Below are 19,465 nucleotides of genomic sequence, written 5' to 3'. Positions count from 1 at the left end.
GGGCCTGGGGCGGAGGGGGGGGATGGGGAAGGAAGTAGGGGGCGGGGCCGTTGCTAGGGGAGGGGCGGCGGGGAGTGCGAGGAGCGCAGTCGGTGCCGCGAGGCGCGCTCGGCTCTGCCGCTCCAGCTCCCGCGAAGCCTGTTGCTGCCTTCTCCCGGCCGCCGCTTCCCGCCAGGTGCCCAGGGGCCGGCGGCCCGAGGGGTGCGGCGCGCGGGCAGCCCCCCGCCCTCTTGCTCTCCACGCACACAGGTGGACCCGAGCGTCTCCGAGAGCGCGGACGCCGGAGAGCCTCCCGGTGTGCCCCGGACCGCGCGCCAAGACCCCGGGCGCCGAGCGGCGATGAACGCGACCTTCCTGAACCACAGCGGCCTGGAAGCGGCGGGTGGCTTGGGCGGCGGCGGCGGCGGAGCCGCCGTGGGAAATCGCAGCCACGGGCTGGGCACGTGGCTGGGCTGCTGCCCCGGGGGCGCGCCGCTGTCCGCCAGTGACGGGGTCCCCGCGGGGCTGGCTCCGGATGAGCGCAGCCTGTGGGTGTCGCGCGTGGCGCAGATTGCCGTGCTCTGCGTGTTGTCGCTCACCGTGGTCTTCGGCGTTTTCTTCCTGGGCTGCAACCTGCTCATCAAGTCGGAGAGCATGATTAACTTTCTGATGCAGGAGCGCCGGCCTTCCAAGGACGTGGGCGCTGCCATTCTGGGGCTGTACTGAGCGCCGCCTCGGCCCGCCCTCGGCAGCTTGGCTGGAAGAAGACGGAGAAGGGAGCCCAGGACCCTGGTTCCCCCTCCCCGGGCTCTGCCGCCGCCTCTCGGCGGGCAGCGCGAGGGGCAGCGACGTGCCTCCGGGCGCCCGGGCCCGGGCCACTGCGGGACCTTAGGCGGCGGCGCGGGAAGGGACTTCCACACCCGACTCGGTCCTGCGTGCGGTCCAGCGTTGGGGGCTGGGAGGGTAGAGGATGGGGGTTCTTAACTGTTACTTTGAAAGGAAGTTCTGGGCAGGGTGGGAGAGGTTGTGGGATGCACTTGGGGCTGAGGTCACCGGCGTGGGAACTTTGTGTGTACGTAGGTGGGGTGGAGTGGGCGCGAGTTCCGAGCAGCGTGCGGGGGGGCGCCGCTGTTGACGAATCCGAGTCACTGAGCTTGTTGGCTTGATTTCGCATTTGAGGAGAAATCTTGCAATAAAGCTACAGCCGTCGGGCTTCCCGCGGCTTCCGCCCGCACTCCTGTGGGATGTGTGTGTATGGTGGGGGTGGGGGTGGGCGGTGTGTAGCCTACTAGCAAGTACTTTAGGCAGGTCACAGGACGCCAGGCCTCAGGACTGGGCAGCTGTCGGGGCTGGTCGCGGGCTCCTGAGACCCACTCGGAAGCTGCAGCCGGGGAGGAAAAAAGGTCCTGTTTTCTACGCGGACAGCCAGGGAGGCAGGTCCTGCAGGCTGGCGGGATAGCTGGTGAGATCAATTAAATCCCTGGAAAATTTGAATCTATTCCGTGAGATGGAAAAAAAAATCAGTTACTTGAGTCCAAAACGGAGAAAATAGCAAAAATAATACATCAGGACAGTGGGCAAATAAAATTCAATTAATGTGTGGGCAGCAGTCTAGATCGAGGGAAATTTTAATTATAGGGCCCAAAGCCCCATGTAAGGGCTTGCTTGACGCTACCCTTGTAGAGGGTAGGTGAGCAGATTCTGAAGATGTGCCCTTGCAGCATGGGGAGGAGAGTTTGGGTGGGTGGAATGTATGCTTGGGAGAGGGCTTTGTGGTTTGAAGGACCCAGGATGTTTAAAATGAGCAAATGACCTCCAATGTAGCTGTGTTCAGGGAATTTGGAAGCTCCCATTATGAGATGCCCCCTGCTTCCCAGAACCCTGGCACCTCTTATAGGTGCAGAATTTCCTTAAAGCCGTGTTAAGGAGTTAGAACCTTGGCACTCACAGCCAAGGGGGAGTGTGAGTGGCTCTGCTCTCTGCAAGTGTCTGGTCTGGGGAAGAACTGAAACTGGGGGGTGGGGGACAGGAGGAGAGAAAGCTGGTCTTTGTAGCTTGTGTATATCCCCCTTAGCCCTAGTGCCAACCCCACTCAGGCACCCTGGTGCTGGGAAGATTTGGGGGGAGGGCTCTAGTGGATTTCTCCCCCTCTTCTCTCTTTTGCCATGGGTGGAAGTGAAGGTGAATGAGAAGGAAGGTGGCTGAAGCCTTACTTGGCTTTGGGAAGAGAAGTATACTTCTCTTGTATGAGCGCCATCTCATGTCTCCAACACTAGTTACCTACGAGGTTTGCGAGGGGGTGCACAGCATCTCAACAAAAGCATAGATGGTCACTGACTATGTTTTTGTTTTTGTTTTTGCGATACGCGGGCCTCTCACTGTTGTGGCCTCTCCCGTTGTGGAGCACAGGCTCCGGACGCGCAGGCTCAGCGGCCATGGCTCACGGGCCCAGCCACTCCGCGGCCTGTGGGATCTTCCCGGACCGGGGCACGAACCCGTGTCCCCTGCATCGACAGGCGGACTCTCAACCACTGCGCCACCAGGGAAGCCCATGATGGTCACTGATTATGAAGGATTCAGAATCCTCCTGGCTCCTGAGCCCTCCTGTGTAACCAGGATCATCATCATTAGGGACTTCCCTGGTGATCCAGTGGTTAAGACTCCGTGCTGCCAATGCAGGGGGGGCCCGGGTTCCATCCCTGGTTGGGGAACTAGATCCCACATGCATGCCGCAACTAAAAGAGCCCGCGTGCGGCAACTAAGACCCGGTGGAACCAAATAAATTAATAAATAAATATTAAAAAAAAAATCATCATCATTAGGATGTGTCATCTTCCTACCCACACCCACCCCACCACCCCAATCTCAGACCTGGGAGAGTTCATCCAGTTAGGCCAGTCCAGTAAAGGATAGGGGCCAGAAACTACTGCAGAGTTAAACCCACAATGTGAAGAATGCTCTGTTGATGGTTTGGGTAAGTAGCCCAGCTTGATCTGGTGAGAGCAGCCTTGAACAACTGGGGCAACCTGGGGATCTGGCTCTGTGTAGCACAGCTGTCTGGAGCCCGGCTGACCCGATGGCCTGAAGAATGGAGGTCAGAGAGCCGCGGGTGTTCATGTAAAACCCAAATGACAGGAAAAATGGGAGTTTTGGCAGGGACACAGCTTAGACACTGTTTTCTGGCTGACCAAGTTGGAGCAAACACTACGAGAACTTCCCTCTAATAAAATGGATCTGCAACTGGGGCAAGAGAAGGGAATTCAAGAGTTAAGTTTCCTGAATTTGCTGAAAAAGGAAAAGCCTTAATGGGGAAGCTTTGCAGGATTTTCTCACTGTAAAGAAGAAAAAGGACAATGAAGACATGTACTAACATGTGTGTTTGTGCACCCCATCCCATGACTGGCACACCCATGTGGACAAGTATGCACACACAGGCAGGTGCACACAAAGCCAGGCTCAAGCCCCAAACAGGAAACTAGCAAGTGTGAGTGGGGTCCAGGGAAGGGTGGAGGGTGACATCTCTTCTGCAGTCCATCTTAGTTCTTTCGAAGCCCTGATGTCCTGCAATGTGTTTACAGAGCTCTCTTATATAAACCTCAGGGGTGGGCACACTTAGTTACCAAAGAGCGAGCGCACGAAGCATAGTGCTTCAGGGGAAAGGCAGGACTAGATCAGAGTCCTGAGCCTGGGGCATCGGGCACTGGACCAAGAAAGAGCCTGGTTCTCCAGTGCCCTCTCCTCACTCCCCACCCCTGTGCAGGGAGAGATCTTCCAACAAGGGCTGCCCAAGATTCAGGGGCCAAATCTCTGGAGGTCCTGGGTTCAGAAGAGAAGTCTTGGACGCTGGTCTTTGAAATCCTAGCCGCCCTGCTTCCTGGCTCTGTGACTGGGGAAGTAACTCAATCTCTCTGAGCCTTAGTTTCCTCATCTATAGAATGGAAGCCATAGTAGCCATAGCTCCCATGAGACGATGAGTATAAAGTAGCTGACACAGTGCCTGGCATGTGATAAACAGCCAATAAAGACAATGATTATGATTATCATTATTTTTGTTTAAGGTGTGAACTCTTCCCCAGCAAGATATATTTGGTTCTCTGAAAAGGGATCTTGGACAGAAAAATAGTAACTCGTATTTGCAAAGCATTTTGTAGGTTTCAAAGCACTCTCATAATCAGGACAAAAATAATGTATCGCGTGTCTAATGAGCGGAGCACTGAGCTCCCACCTTGCTGAGGAAGGTTTCATTACTGCTCCCATTTTACAGGTGAGGTAACTGAGGCTCTAAGAGGTTGTCTGAGGTCACCCAGCCAAGAAGGGGCAGAGCTAGGATTCAGCCCTGCCTGTGACTCCAGCCTTCCCTCCACATGCTCTTGTTTGCTGTCCACAACAGCTCGGTGAGTAAGAGCACACACTCTCCCATGAGCCTGTTTATAGGAGAGGAAACTAAGTTTCCATTTAACGGACTTGCCCCTGTTCATCCTTTCAATGAGTGTCTACTGGGAATCTCCTGTGGGCCAGGTACCGTGCAGGCACTGGGGTGAGCAAGGCGATAGCAGAACTGGAGTCTAGCCTGGCCTGCAGCCGCGGGTACTTGCACTGCTCCTCAGGACCACTAGCCCTCGGGTATTGAGGGTCTCAGGGACTAGGTCAAACCCTCTGCTTCCCTTCCTCTGAGTCAGGGATGGAATATCTGGGGTCAGTTGTGCTCTCACTAGCAAGAGGTCCTCTGGAATGGGGGACACTAGGAAGGGCTTACATCACAACATCCACTTACTTTCCCACTTGTCTGAATCCAGTTCACACAGAGCCATGCTGGTCTGGCTTCTGGGAGTCGCTCTGCCCAAACTCTCCCCAGACCCCAACTCAGCAGCAGACCAAGAGCAGCCTGGAGTGTTAGGGGAGGTTTAGAAGGGACAGTGAAGCCTGACAAATGGTGGGCACAGACAAAAAATGGCCACATCCAGCATTCCAATGTTGGGGGAAGGGGGTGTGTGTGGGAGGGTGGGGGGGGTGGGTATGTGTGTGTCACACTTTTTTTTTTTTTTTTTTGGCGGTACGTGGGCCTCTCACTGTTGTGGCCTCTCACAGGCTCCGGACGCGCAGGCTCAGCGGCCATGGCTCACGGGCCCAACCGCTCCGCGGCATGTGGGATCCTCCTGGACTGGGGCACGAACCCATGTCCCCTGCATCGGCAGGTGGACTCTCAACCACTGCGCCACCAGGGAAGCCCTGGGTCACACATTTTATACCAGGGAATTTGGTGGGATCTCTGAGTAGCATTCCTTGAGTGCCGCCCACGATCCTCTCTTGCCAATCAAGATCTTACCAGGTACATAGGATGTCCAGATCCCCGAACCCAGCTCAGGGCAGGCCAAACCAGGCAAGTGTCCAGGTCTCTGAGATGGCAGCTGGGGCGGGGGTGTGGGGTCTCTACCCTGAGGCAGCATCGCTTACCCCTGCAGCTCTATGGTGTGACAGAGCTCCATCACTACACTACCCTCGAGGACCAGAACTGTCTCCTCTGTGTGTGTATTTTCTGTGGTGCCGAGCATGATGCTTTATTCTGTTTAGGAACATCACAAAACTTGGCTGAATTGAAGACACAGCCTCTGCTTTCAAGGGGCGTCATGCATCATAGGGATCAAAGACGTGTCATGAAGTAAACAAAACACAAGGAGGGTAAGTGTTCACTTCAGTCAGATGCAAATACAATTCCATGGTAATGACTCCCTTTTTAGGTGCTAATACTGCCATTTAGAGAAGATCTTCCACATGCCAGGAATGGTGTGAAGCACTTTTCATATTTTATCTCATAATCCTTTCTATTTTTTTCATAACCCAGATCTAATAATTCCTGCAAGGCAGAGACTGTTCTCATCTCCACTGAAGAGAACAAGGCTCAGACTGTTAGGTCATTCCTCTGAAACCACAGTTAAGGATCAATGGAACCAGAGTCCACATTCAAGTCTACCTGAGTTCAAAAGATATTTGGAAAGTGAAGAGCTGGCACATTTTATGATTTTGATTGAAATTTTGAAATTACACCATGCCTTGATTTTTCTGTTTCATTGTTCAGGATGTGGGGATATTTGGGGGAGCACTTCTCACTTTTCTTTGTTGCAGAATGTGATGGTGACTCCTTAGTCATGAAATAGTACCACTACTGATGATGAAGATGTTCGTGATGATGCAGAGAAATTAACGACTCACCACCATCATTAAACAGACTATAAGTTGACGAGAAAAGTTACCCAAAACACTAGAAGTAGAGAGGGAAAGAGAGGGTTATGTCGAGATGGTTGACTATATACTCACTCCATCCAGCCCTGAGTCATTATAAACACTGGGACAGATACTAAAGAAAATCTATAGCATTGCAGGAAAACATAAGGGGTGCCCTCAGTGGACTAGAAACCATGAAGATATCCTGGAAAATAGGTGTCAGATTAGGTCAGGTCGGAAGGGGTACTCACAGCTCACAGATCAGGAAAGCAAGGTCTGCCACAAAAGGTGGGAACTGTTCCAGCGTGCGCCAAACTGGGGTGCATGGGCAAGGGAAGCAGGTGGAGTCACTCCCGGGGTCCTGCAGAGGTTGTAGTCAGAAGAATCAGCTTCCTCTCTCCTTGTCCCAGCACTTCTTGCCATCAGAGGCAACTCTGAGGCTTTGTCATGAGCAGGGCACGAGGGATGATACAGAAAAGGAGAAATTATTTATGGCCATGGTGACCTTAAGATACACTGATCCGTAAAGATTAGAAGAGGTTTACAATGGCAGTCAGAGGGCATACCTGCCCCAAAGACTGCTCTGGGTCCTTGATGCCATGGGCCCTGTCTCCCCTGGAACCTGCCTTGTTATGCTCCGGACTGCAGACTTAGATAATGAGATGCTCCACTTCTAAAAATGTGGCTTTATATTAACTTTTCTGCAATGTATGTATCGGCAGTCACATGTGTACTTACCAAAAGGGTGAAAAACTCCAATGAATTGCCATGGAGATGAAACCTGGAATGAGGTTGCCATGGAAACAAAACTGTTTCTAAAATGCCACATCACCTTGGGGAAGTAGGAAGCTCCTGTCAAAGACTTGAAGCTAGGTCTTCCCTGGTGGCACAGTGGTTGACAGTCCGCCTGCCGATGCAGGGGACATGAGTTCGTGCCCCGGTCCGGGAAGATCCCACGTGCCACGGAGCGGCTAGGCCCGTGAGCCATGGCCGCTGAGCCTGCGCGTCCGGAGCCTGTGCTCCGCAATGGGAGAGGCCACAACAGTGAGAGGCCACAACAGTGAGAGGCCTGCGTACCGCAAAAAAAAAAAAAAAAAAAAAACACTTGAAGTTAGAGGCCAAATCACAGACCTTCCCATCAGGGCTGGGTGCTCTTTCAGTTTCTTTTTACTTCTTTTTTTCTTTTCTTTTCTTTTCTTGCCATCCCCAAAGGCAAGGGATTTAAATTTTGAAGACTTTGATTCAAGCTCTGGCTGTGCCATTAATAAGTCATGGGAATCAGGTATCTGAGGGCCCTGAAGAGGTGTGAGGAAGAGGGCTGCTGGCCCTCCTCTCTGGCTCTGTATTGACCTGCCGTGTGACCTTGGACAAGTCATTCTATCTGTTCCTGGGTTTCCTCCCATACGAAGCAAGGAGCTGGACTAGGTGGTCTCTAAGATCATTCCAGTACTTTTCTCTCTCCCATGACACTCTGCCTCGAGGGGCAACCAGCCTCTCAAGTAAATTAGGCCAGCGGAGCTGTCTGTGGTGCTGAACATCTGTCTGTTGAGCTCCTGGGCCACATCCTTTTTTCAATAGATCATGGCTATTCTCAGCACTCCCAGAGACTGGCGGACTCAGGCCGCCTCCATCAGGAGCCTAGGGACCTGCTTGCAGCTGGAGAGGAGACTCTAGAGGGTCTTGGAGTTCAGAGAGCACTGGAGGAGGAATCTAGAGGTGTGGTCCCAGCCTGACTCTGACATTTGCTGTCAATGGGTTTTTGATGAAGCCACACTTTCCCTGTGGACCTTTGTTTTCTCATCAATGAGACTAAGATGGGGACTAAGATGATCCCTAATGCCCGATGGGCCAGAATAGTCCTGGGAAGCTTGCCTGGGCTACAGGGGACAGGAGAGCCCATACACATTCAGCCAATCCCCACCTGTCCCAAGGCTCAGGCTTCTCTAGTAGGACCGACGATGATGAACAAAGCACACGCCCTTGTTAGGAACATATGTTCTTTTGTCTGGAAGAAAAGACAGGCCGTGAGCAGATGTAGCATTTACATTTTCTCAAGTGACAACTGAACACTGAGGATGATTACTGCTTGTCATGAAACGTGTCAAAACTATAATAAAATCTCCAACTTATATCATCCGCCTACTTATCTGATTATCTTTCCAGAATCTGCTTCACTCCTCAGTATCACAGGATGAAAAAGACAAAGAAAGGAAAGCTCAAAGGGAGTTCACACTAGGAGGGACACAGACACCACAATTCGCTCTGAAACATGTTTTTCACCCTTCAACTCCCCCATTTGTTGACATAATGGGATGTTTGGGAGTGTGGAGTCCATAATCAAGAAGGGCCCCTTGGGTTTCCCTGGTGGCGCAGTGGTTGAGAGTCCGCCTGCCGATGCAGGGGACACGGGTTCGTGCCCCGGTCTGGGAAGATCCCACATGCCGCGGAGCAGTTGGGCCCGCGAGCCATGGCCGCTGAGCCTGCGCGTCCGGAGCCTGTGCTCCGCAACGGGAGAGGCCACAACAGTGAGAGGCCCGCATACCGCAAAAAAAAAAAAAAAAAAAAAAGAAGGGCCCTTGATTCAAGTCCTGCTTCTGCTCCTTATCAGCTATAAGACATGCTTTCCAAGCTTCAGTTTCTTCGTTTGTAAAATGGGGGTTAATGACACATACCTCTTTTTAAAATTTTTTTTTATTTTTTGCGGTACGCGGGCCTCTCACTGTTGTGGCCTCTCCCGTTGCGGAGCACAGGCTCCGGACGCGCAGGCTCAGCGGCCATGGCTCACGGGCCCAGCCACTCCGCGGCATGTGGGATCTTCCCGGACCGGGACACGAACTCGTGTCCCCTGCATCGGCAGGCGGACTCTCAACCACTGCGCCACCAGGGAAGCCCTCTTGTCTGGTATTTTATTTCCACCTTTTTTTTTTAAACTCTCCCCAAAATAGTCATTATAAGTGTCTTTTTATTTTTAAAATTACATACAGTGAAATTCATTTTTTTCTGGTGTATGGTACTAGGTGTTTTGACAAATGCTTCGAGTTGTGTAATCGCCAACACAATCAAGATACAGAACAGTTCTACCAGACAAACACAGTTCCTCATGCTGCCACTTTGTAGTCAAATCCTCCCTCCTTCCTTTAACCCCTGACAATCACTGACTTGTTCTCTGTCCTTATGGTTTTTCTTTTCCAGAATGTCAAATCAATGGAACCATAAGATATATAGCCTTTCCAGTTTGGCTTCTTACACTTAGCTTAATGCATCCACATTGCTGCACGTACCAATAGTTCGTTCTTTTTTATCGTTGAGTAGTAGTCCATCATATGAATGCATCACAGATGTTTTAAATTAATTTTTGATTTTTATCTATCTCCAGTTGAAGGGCATTTGGGTTGTATCAGTTTTTGGTGATTATGAAAAATCCATCACAGTCATGTACAGTTTTGTATGTATGTGTACAAAAATTTTTCATTTCTCTTGGGTAAATACCTAGAAGGGGGACTGTTGCGTCATATAGAAAGTATATACTTAACTCTACAAGAAACTGCCGAAGTGTCTTCCACGGTGGACGTCACACCTTGCACTCCCATCAGCAATGTGCAAACGCTTTAGTTGCTCTGCATCCTCACCAGCACTTGGTAATGTCAGGGTTATTATAATTTTTGTATTTTGTTTATTTGTACATGTGTCTTTCTAGTATGTGTGTAGCAATATCTCACTGAGTTAAATTTCTATTTTCTAATGAATGGTGGTGTTGAAAATCTTTTCATGGGCTCATCTGTCATCTGCATGTCTTCTTGAGTGAAGTGTCTTTTGCTCAGTTTTAAAGTTGGGTTGTTAGTTTCTGATTGTTGACTTCTGTGTAGTTTGGATACAGCCTTTTGGCCGATTGTGATTTGTGAATATTTTTTCCCAGCCTATGCCTTGTCTTTTCATTCTCTTAACAGAGTCTCTCACAGAGTTCCATACCTCCCCCAACCACTGCCACCCCCACCACCGCTACTGTGTCCCCAGTACCTAGCTAGCACCTGCATGGCAGGGACGCCACAGATGTCTGTTGAGTGGATGATAATAGTGAATGAAGAGGTGACTCACTCAGGTCTATTGCCTTCTTGCGCTGGTTCTCTGTTCTCCAAGTGGCTTTCCGATCTTTATTTTGGCTTCCCTGGTCTCCTGACTCCAAGAAAGGAGTCCCCAGAATAGTGAGCATGGGTAGTCCAGTGACTGAAAAGGCAGCCTCCATCCCTTCCATCCTGAGTTTAGGAAGTGGTGCTCTGGTTGCTCATCACTGAGTCTGGTCAGTCCAGAGAGGCTGTGGCCACTGTTGAGGGTCCTGGCCCACCGTCTGGACCCTCCTGAAGCCTGGACCATGATGGTCACTCTGAAGTCCGCCCTGTGAGGTCCTGCCTGAGGGCCCAGCCAGCCTTCCTCAGATGGCACCTCTCTTGCATCTCTCTCTTCCCTGCTCAGTCCAGAAGGTGAGGGAGGGAAGTCAGCTCCAGGGTGGGAGGATTGGCTTCTGGGGACCCCCAGGGATGGAAGGACTTTCCGTGGTTAGAGAGATAAAAAGGGAGGAGAAAAGTTTTGGGGGTGGAGAGTGGGAGGGCAAAGGAGAGAGCCTGGAACAAAAAAAGTGTTCAGGAAATACTCTAGCTTAATCCCTTCTCACCATAATTCAGTGTAAAGGGATTGCTATCTGTGGGGGTTGGTAGAGAAGTTTTATTTCCAAATGCAGCAGAGCCTTCTTTGCTCTAGAGATAGTCAACTTGCCTTTTTTCTTAGTTCCCCAAAGAAAGATGGAGAACTTCTCCTTTCTCCAGGGTTTTGAATGCAGTGTCAGGAATGCAATGGGGGACCTAAGTGTGGTCGTGATCTACAGGACCTGAAAAACAGTCAGCGGTTCTTGAGCACTGCCAGACCAAGAGAAGTAAACTTAGAAGTCGGGGTGGGGTAGTGGCAGATTTAGGCTTTTCCAAAAAAGAAAGCAGGATACTTTTCCTTTTGAGCCAAACCTCTTCTGAAAAATTTAAAGACTGGAGGTCATGCACTTTGCTGACTGCTCTCAGTCAGTCTGTCCATCTGTCTGCTGGTAGGAAGCAGATGATGCTTCTGCTGCTAAGGCACCCTCTGCCCCCGCCTTCTCACCAGCTCCCTGGTACTGCTCTCTGGCCACACTTAGGTCTCCCCTTGCATTCCTGACACTGACTCACTTGTCCTAGGATGCTCTGCCTGTGGAGGAGAGCCTTGGGCACACCTAATTTTGTCAAGCTGTCCTGCCTGGACACATAGAGACCTTGTCTTTGCACTGGAATTTACTTTGGTAAAGCATTTCCCATCTCACACTACTCATTCAGCCTTGTACTAGGTTCTTCAAGGTAGGTTGTACATTTCACTGTTGGGGAAACTGAGGGGTCATACAGCAAGTTGGGGGATGGAGTGGGCTAGAGCCCATGTTCTCCCAACCCGCATCCACGTGGGGGGTTTTCATGGACTGGACTCAGTCTTCAGGCAGACTCAAACTCCCCAGAGCCCCTGACTTCCCAGGAAGTTGCGTCCACCCCTTGTCCCCATCCCACGACCTCTGGAGGCAGGGAGAACTCCTGTGCACCGAAGTGGGTGGTGGGAGGGACGATGCCCTGATGGCCCAGTCCTCACCCCTGAGCTGGCACATCCTCCTGGAGTGTTCTGCAGCTAGGCCTCAGAGTAGCTCATCTTTAAGTCTCCTTCCAGCTCCCCCTTCCCATGGTTCTTGGCTTAGTCAGGCTCTGAGACGCCTTGGCTCCTGCCATCAGCACTTCCTTCAGTTTAAGAATAAAAGGAAGCCATCCTCTGAGCCCCCACGCGCATCTCCCACCCCCAGAGTCTTCTTTGCTAGCTCCTGCTGTTGCGGCTGTCAGGAGTAGATTTTTGGGTAATTGTTGCCATGGAGACCCTGTCTTGAACTATTGTGCAAATGTGTCCCATCTTTCTCCTTATTTGGTGTGTGATATGAATGCGGGTAAAATGGGGAGGCTGAAGGCGCGCCCTTGCCATGCAAGTCGGTTTACCTGGGCCCGAGCTTCTTGGTAGCCTGCACCCCATTCCTGTCTTCATCAAGGTCTCTGGCCAGTTGCTGCCAATGGAAAGAAAGTCCTGGACAAGTTCAGAGACACCTATTTCTATAAATTACAAAATGCTTGACAGGGGAGGGCCCATGTCAGTCTTACTCATAGCTACATATACAGTATTTAGCAATGTGCCTGTATATAACAGACGCTTAATCACTATTTCTTGCATGAATGTTGAATAAGCATAGATCCGCAAGAGTAGTCTTATTGATCCTTAAGTACATACTTCAGTGGCTTCAGTAAGAATGATTCCTCTTGTTCTATGTGTTTATCCCTCGTGGGAATGGAAACACTTTCAGGATGCTTCGTGACTTCTAAGGTTACACACACCTCTGGCAGAGCTCAGCCAGGTGCAGCTGAGGACAAGGAGACCTGCTCTCCATGGGTTGAACGGGATCACCCAGATCCACTGACTTTTGGCAGCAACAGATCCCCAAAGCAGTAGCCCCCATTCCTGGAACCATCATCCCCTTGGGGAATTAAGCCAGAGCTCCCAGCACCTTCCTCCAAGAGATGAAGCCTGTCTAAAAGATGAGGACTCACTCACCTAGACCCCAGCTCCAACCCACTTCCATAATCACCAACAGGCACACCAATCCTGCCGCAGAATCCAGGCTTAGCACCTCGCCTCCGTTTCCCCGAGCACTCAGCCTCCCACATGCAGATGACTGGATCACTCGCACTATTTTTATCATGTCTCTTTCCTATCCAAGATCTGTCCTCATCTCCCCACTGCTTTTTCTACCAGATACAGACTCAACTTGCATTCAAGGGCTTTCAATTCCTTCCTCTCCCACCAAACAAGCCAGCCCTTCATGCCCTCTCCACCTTGCCCCTCCTCACCTTGGCTCCCTGCCCTCTGTACTTCCAGGTCAGCTCTCCGAGAGCAGCCTCACCCACCGTGCTCAGACTGGCTTTACTCAGGCTCTGTCCTCCCCGAATGACTTTCTCTGACCCTTGTTGGGAATCCATCACCTTCTCCGAGAACTTACGTTAGCATCCTTCCTCCACAATGGCTCACGGCACAGCTGCTGCTGAAAAGCCTTGAGTGTTGGAATGGGGGCAGGAGGTACAAAGACAGGGTAGCGTGTTGAAGAGAGCAGGAGGGTGGTATTGTGTCCCACCAGCACTGTCAGCTACACAGGCTACTCCAGGGCTGCCATCCAACAGGAGCCACGAGACAGAAAACATATGGCCACCCCCTCGGTGTCTACGTGGATTTGACAAGCTTCCCAATAAAGGATTCATTGTTACCCAACAGACAAGGAACAAGGGAAGCAAGAAGGCTTATAAGGCAGAATTCTGGCCTCGTGTGGGGAGGTTTCTGTTTACGCTGCTACACAGGAGGGAACAGGAGCTGAGTTAGAATATTTCTGGAGTTGCTGAATAGCATTCTGATCCAGGACTAACCTTATGGGCTCTTCATCAGTTTTCCCCTGAAGGTTAAGATGGACCCTCCTGTGAGTGAGGAGGGCTACTCTTACCCCTCTTCCTCCCACTCTCCATTTCTACAGGGCTGTAGGTCAGACCGTATTTTCTTGCCTTGCTGATGAGGCTTCGTGAGGCATGGAGAGATGATTCTAGCTTGCGCAGTGCCTAATCTGATGTGAGGAGAGGCAGCAACTGGATCCCCGATCTAAGAGGGGAGTTAGAGTCCCCGCCCCCAGAAGGTTCCTAGACTGATGGTGGAGACACTGCCCCTGTTCTAAAAAGCTCTTTAGTCAGTTGGCCAGGGGTGAGGTGAGAGGGATGACATACACACAGCTACGCTCAAATAACACATCTGACCAAGTACAGCTGGACCAAAGTGTTAGCAAAAGCAAGGAATCACAAAGCGAGGAATGGTGACGAAGTTAAGACCTGGTTTGGAAGGCTACCTGGAGGAGGTGAGCGCTGAAGGAATGGTTTGGTGAAGAGAAGGGATTCCAAGCCATGCACTGCATGGGAGGTGTGCTTGGCCTGAGACGTCCACAGAGAATTGATGAGTGTGTTCCTTAATGAGTCTGGTTCAGAAATCAAGTCCTTCCAAGCTTTACTTGGACTCCTGTCAAGACAAAAATTGGGGGGGCTCAAGGTCTATTTGAGTTAATATTTACTGTGTGCCAGCTTTGCATCTAGCATCTTATAATGTAAATAACTTGGGAGGAGAGAACAGAGACAGACAAAGGCATGGCTTTGGTCTTGTAGAGGGTTTCCTTCTGAGCCTTCAATGAAAGACACAGAAACCCAGCTTAAGTAGGAGAGGGATTTACTGGCTCCCTAAATCGGTAAGTTCTGAGGGCATGGCTCAATCCAGGGGCTTACCTGACACTGTTCCCTCTCTCTCTCCCTCCCTCCCTCCCCCCTCTCTCTTCTCCTCTCTCTCTCCCTCCCTCCCCCCCCCCCCCCCCGCTCTTTTCTCCTCTCTCCCTCCCTCCCTCCCCCCTCTCTCTTCTCCTCTCTCTCTCCCTCCCTCCTCCCGCTCTTTTCTCCTCTCTCTCTCCCTCCCTCTCTCTCCATCTCTTGGCTGTGCTTTCCTCTTGGAGGGCTTCATTCTCAGGCAGCCTCTCCACACGGCTGGAACAAAAGCTCCAGGTTAAGATGTCTTGCTCTCACGGAGGCAGTGATCAGTCAGAATTAGTACTAAAGGGGCCATGCCAGTCTGAGTCTGTTCCTTTTGAAACTTTCCCGGAAGTCCCTTCCAGCAACTTCTCCCCACATCCTGTTGACCAGAACTGGGTGACATAACTTCTCCCACTGCAAGAAAGCCTGCAGAGGCAAGTATTTTCAACTGGGCTTCCAATAAAATTAGGGTTTTGTTATTGAGAACCAAAGGGAGAAAGGACATTGGTGGGGCAGCCAGCACTGTCTATAGGAATACCAAGGAAGATTCTTACTGGCTCTGCATGGTCATGTGGTCATCCCTGAACCAACCACTAGGGCCTACTGATAAGAGTCCTCTGATTGGCCAGGCTTGCTTCAGGGGCTTCCCCCTGTTGAAGAAGGCAGCCCTAGCTGAATCCCATGGAACAGATTTTTCCATAGGAAGGAGAGATTATGTTACCAGCAGAAGGGGATAACGGCTTGTAGTCCAAAGAGGGGATGCTGGGCAGATAAACAACATACGCCCACGACAAGAATTCTCCAGTACAGAAAGAAAATATACCGGAAAAAAAAAAAAGCTTTAAAAAGAAAAATAGCTTCAGGAATCTCCTCCTCTCCCTGACACAATATATACAAAGTTATACTGCAGGAACCAAATAGAGCTGCACTGAGAAAAATGGTTTAGAAAGGAAGACATCCTGGTGGGAGTGAACTTGGAGTTGGGGTGTGAAGGAGGTGATGGCTAGAGAGGAGGAGCAGGGAGGCAAAAGCCCAGAGGGAGAAGCACTACACAGAGGCCAGGAACAGGGCTGGCTGGGAAAGAGAGGGGAGGAGGAGTGGACAGCCCACCCTCCCACAGAGGCTGTGAGGGTGGGGTCCTCCCTGAGTGTACCTGGTCCCCAGAAAACTGGAGGCTTCCCTTTCCCACCTGGGTCACTGTCTGGCTTTGGTGCAGCAGTGGTTGAGAATCAGCCTGCCAATGCAGGGGACACGGGTTTGATCCCTGGTCCAGGAAGATCCCACATGCCGCGGAGCAACTAAGCCTGTGCGCCACAACTATTAAGCCTGCGCTCTAGAGCCCGCGAGCCACAACTACTGAAGCCTGCGCGCTACAACTACTGAGCTCACGTGCCCCAACTACTGAAGCCGTGCGCTCTAGGGCCCGTGTACCACAACTACTGAAGCCCGCGCACCTACAGCCCATGCTCTGCAACAAGAGAAGCCACCGCAATGAAAAGCCCGGGCACCGCAACGAAGAGTAGCTCCCGCTCGCCACAACTAGAGAAAGCCCGCACGCAGCAACGAAGGCCTAACGCAGCCAAAAATAAATTAAAAAAGAATTATCTTGGCCTGGGAGGTGGGGCAGAGGGGTACGGGGAAGACTTCCAATGCCAAATTGCAGGGGAGAGGAGGGAGGTGGCTCTGACATGGGAGCAAGAGGGAGCCACTGAGAGCAAGTTCCTAACCCAGTAAGGGCTATGCCAGTTATCAGACACATCCCAGGCGGCTCTACCTGGCAGCGTGACAATTCACCATTAAACCTGGGATCTGGTGCCGGCTGATGCAGCAGCTGGGCGAGGAGCCCAGGCACAGACAGCTCTGGTGGGAATCTTTAAGGATGAAAATGATGGGAAAGGAACTTGCTGTTTCCATGGAAACTGACTCTGGGAGGATGAAAAATGGTCCAATGGGTAACCCGAGGGGAGAATGCCACCCACCACCAGGCTTTCACTGTGGGTGGCAAGCGGGCACCTCTGGAAGCGCCGTTTCAGCCACGTTCGTGGGCTCTGTCCACCTCTGTCTGCATTCTCTTAGGGACATCACAATCTGGCAATGTGCGTGCCAGATCACGTCAATATCTGAGGGGCCTGGGGAGATACCCCCTAATCAGAGAAGACTTGGCATGGCTCCTGCCACCCCGAGTTAGCTGTGCCTGGCAAGAGTATGGTACAGTGCCAGGCAATGGGACTGTAGCTCGGGCGAGGGCCACAGGCTAGGATTAGGACAAGCTGGCAAGGTGAGAATGCCCATGGCAGGGGTGAAATGGCAGAAGCACTGGACTGGGAGTAGGGGACCTCCATTCTGACTTCAGATCTGTTATTACAACTGACTGAGTGATCCCTAGCAAGTCACTCTCCCAGAAGGTCCCTAAGACCCTTCCAGCTCCACTTTTCCTCTCTTCTGGGATTTGGAACCTGACAGTTTTGATCTCATCAGCCCCACGTCTCAGCCCACTGCACTACCCCACCACGGCACAGGGTGTCCCCCCCAGAGACCAGTTCTGGCTCTTCTCAGGCTGCTGAGCAGGTTCTGAGACAGGTAAGATGCTGCGGCAGCCCCCAATCCCGCTGCCCTTCGCTGCTCGGGGCCATCTTGCTCCTGAGCTTGGGGGTGTCTGAGCATGCAGACAGACGCTCCTGAAGCTCCCAGCTGCCCCCCGCATGCTCCCGTGACTGACATTCTTCCCTCCGAAAGGGAGTGGGGGGCTTGTGACTGCCATAGACCAAGGAGTATGGCAGAACTGATGCCGTGTGACTTCTGAGGCTTGGTCATAAATAGGATACAGCTCCCCCCAGGCTCTTACCCTTGGGGTGCTCACTCTTGGAACCTCGCCATCATGCTGTGGGGAAGCCCTGGCTGCATGGAGATGCCTCGTGCAGGTGTTCTAGTGGACAGGTCCAGCCAAGGAGCTCAGCGGACATCCAAGCACCTCTGTGAGTGAACCTTCAGATGATTCCCATCCCCAGCCCTGGAATCTTCCAGCTGAAGCTCCAGACGTTATGGAGCAGAGATGAGCTGTCCCAGCCCTGTCCTAGTTCCAGATCTTTAGAAACGGTGAGATATAACAGTGGAGTACTGCTATCTTAAGCCCCTATGTTTTGTGGTGACATGTTATGCAAACGTAATGCAGGTGGGACCTCGTGAATCACGTTTGTACTACAAGGCCCAGCCCCATGATGATACACAGTGGGTGCCCAATTAGTATTTACTGAATGACTGAATGAATGAACTTCAGCAGGTGACAATTCTAGTCTAACCTTCCAATCATCACTCTCACCTCTCCTACATCCTCTCCCCAGAGTTCCCCTGCTCTCAGGGAACCTAGGCAGTCCCAAGCCTGCCCTGGATGACATCACTGAGCCCTGAATCAACCAACCCTGCAGCCTACTTCAGCTCCATCGGTTCTTTAAGCTACTTGGAGTTGCCTGTGTTTGCAGCCCAGAGCATCCTCACTGGTCCACGCAATTGATCGTTTTGTCCTCACCACAGTTCTGTGAAGTAGGTCATTATTACCATCCCCATTTCATACCTGAGGACACTGAGGTTGAGAGAAAGAGACAGTAAGCAAGTGATAATAAGTAATAAAGCAGGGATTTGAATTCAGATCTTCCGATGCCAAATGCAATATTATATCCACGACATCATACCTGTTCACAAATAAAGTCTAACTGTGAATGTCTGCTGTACTTTCTTTAGGGATATCGGGTCCTTGACTAACAGCCACGTCAGCTGAACGAGAATGGACCAGACCTAGGTCTTATACAATGCTAATTAACAATTAAAAAAAAACCTTCGGCTACCATCTTCTTATGTCCCAGGCTGTGCAGAAGCACTTTATATACACTGCAGTGTTCACTGGCTCCCAGCCTCCCATTGGGATGGGCATAATTTATCCCTATAAGAGAGCAGAGTCTTGGGATAGGTGATATGACTTGCTTGAGGTAACACAATAATGACAAGAGATGGGCTGCATACCCAGGCCTGCTTGATTCCAACCACTTAAACTTTTCTGCCTCTTAACCAAATCACTTCCATTGACTGCCAAGACCTCAAATATGGGCACATAAGCCACCCTTATGAGGTAGCTAGTATTATTCCCATCACACAGATGAGGAAACAGGTTTGGACAATGAAGCCCAAGGTTATCTTGCTAAGAAGTGGCTAAGCCATGTCTGCCAACCCCATCACAAATGCCATCCCATCACCCTCGTCGTGCTAGCTGCATCTCACAAGATCACGTCAAGGTCCTTGGTGGCCAGGTCCTCCCAGGAGAGCTGAACTTGTCCACACCACACGTTAGGCTAACAGCTTCTCCACCAAGTCTCATCGGCATGTCACAAATGAGCTGTGGTGAGCTCTCAGGGTATGTGGCAGTGCCAGCCGCTGCCTCCACAACCTGTGCCCGTTTGGTGATTGCTCCATGTCTGAGGAGTTCAGACCCAGGTGCTCCTGAGAAAGACTGGCTACCCGGAGCCCCAGTAAACCCTCCCTCCTGTACACTTACACCAGAGAGCAGGCTCTAACCCAGACCCTCATGGCGAGGCTGGCTTAGGAGCGTCCCCCCTCCTCCTTCCTGAGTCCACAGAGCTCAGGGCGTGCGCAGGGATCCTTCCCACTGCTCCGGTTTCAGGACAACAACTAAGGATCCTTACAGCTGCGTTCACAGCAGGGCTTTCCTCCACCCCCAGCTCCAGCTTCCTACCCAATACTTTCCCACTCTTTCCACAGGCCGCTCTGAAACCCGGCCAGCTGAGAACTGAGCTCACACTCCTCCCCTTCAAAGCAGCACCCCT

At 51.6% G+C, this 19,465-nt stretch overlaps 1 protein-coding gene across 1 annotated transcript; it reads left to right on the top strand.

The window, feature by feature from the left end:
* Positions 1–339: 339 nt before the first annotated feature.
* On the top strand, positions 340–705 carry RPRML (reprimo like; the record flags this gene model as incomplete). The annotated part of the gene is made up of 1 exon (XM_082678475.1): positions 340–705. One exon carries the CDS (start codon positions 340–342, stop codon positions 703–705), a length of 366 nt encoding a protein of 121 aa, XP_082534601.1.
* Positions 706–19,465: the final 18,760 nt, after the last annotated feature.

The sequence above is a fragment of the Grampus griseus genome (assembly GCF_964374135.1).
Source record: "Grampus griseus genome assembly, chromosome: 20".
NCBI lineage: Eukaryota > Metazoa > Chordata > Mammalia > Artiodactyla > Delphinidae > Grampus > Grampus griseus.
Note: the sequence above shows the minus strand (reverse complement) of the source record. Positions and strands in the feature narration are given on the sequence as shown.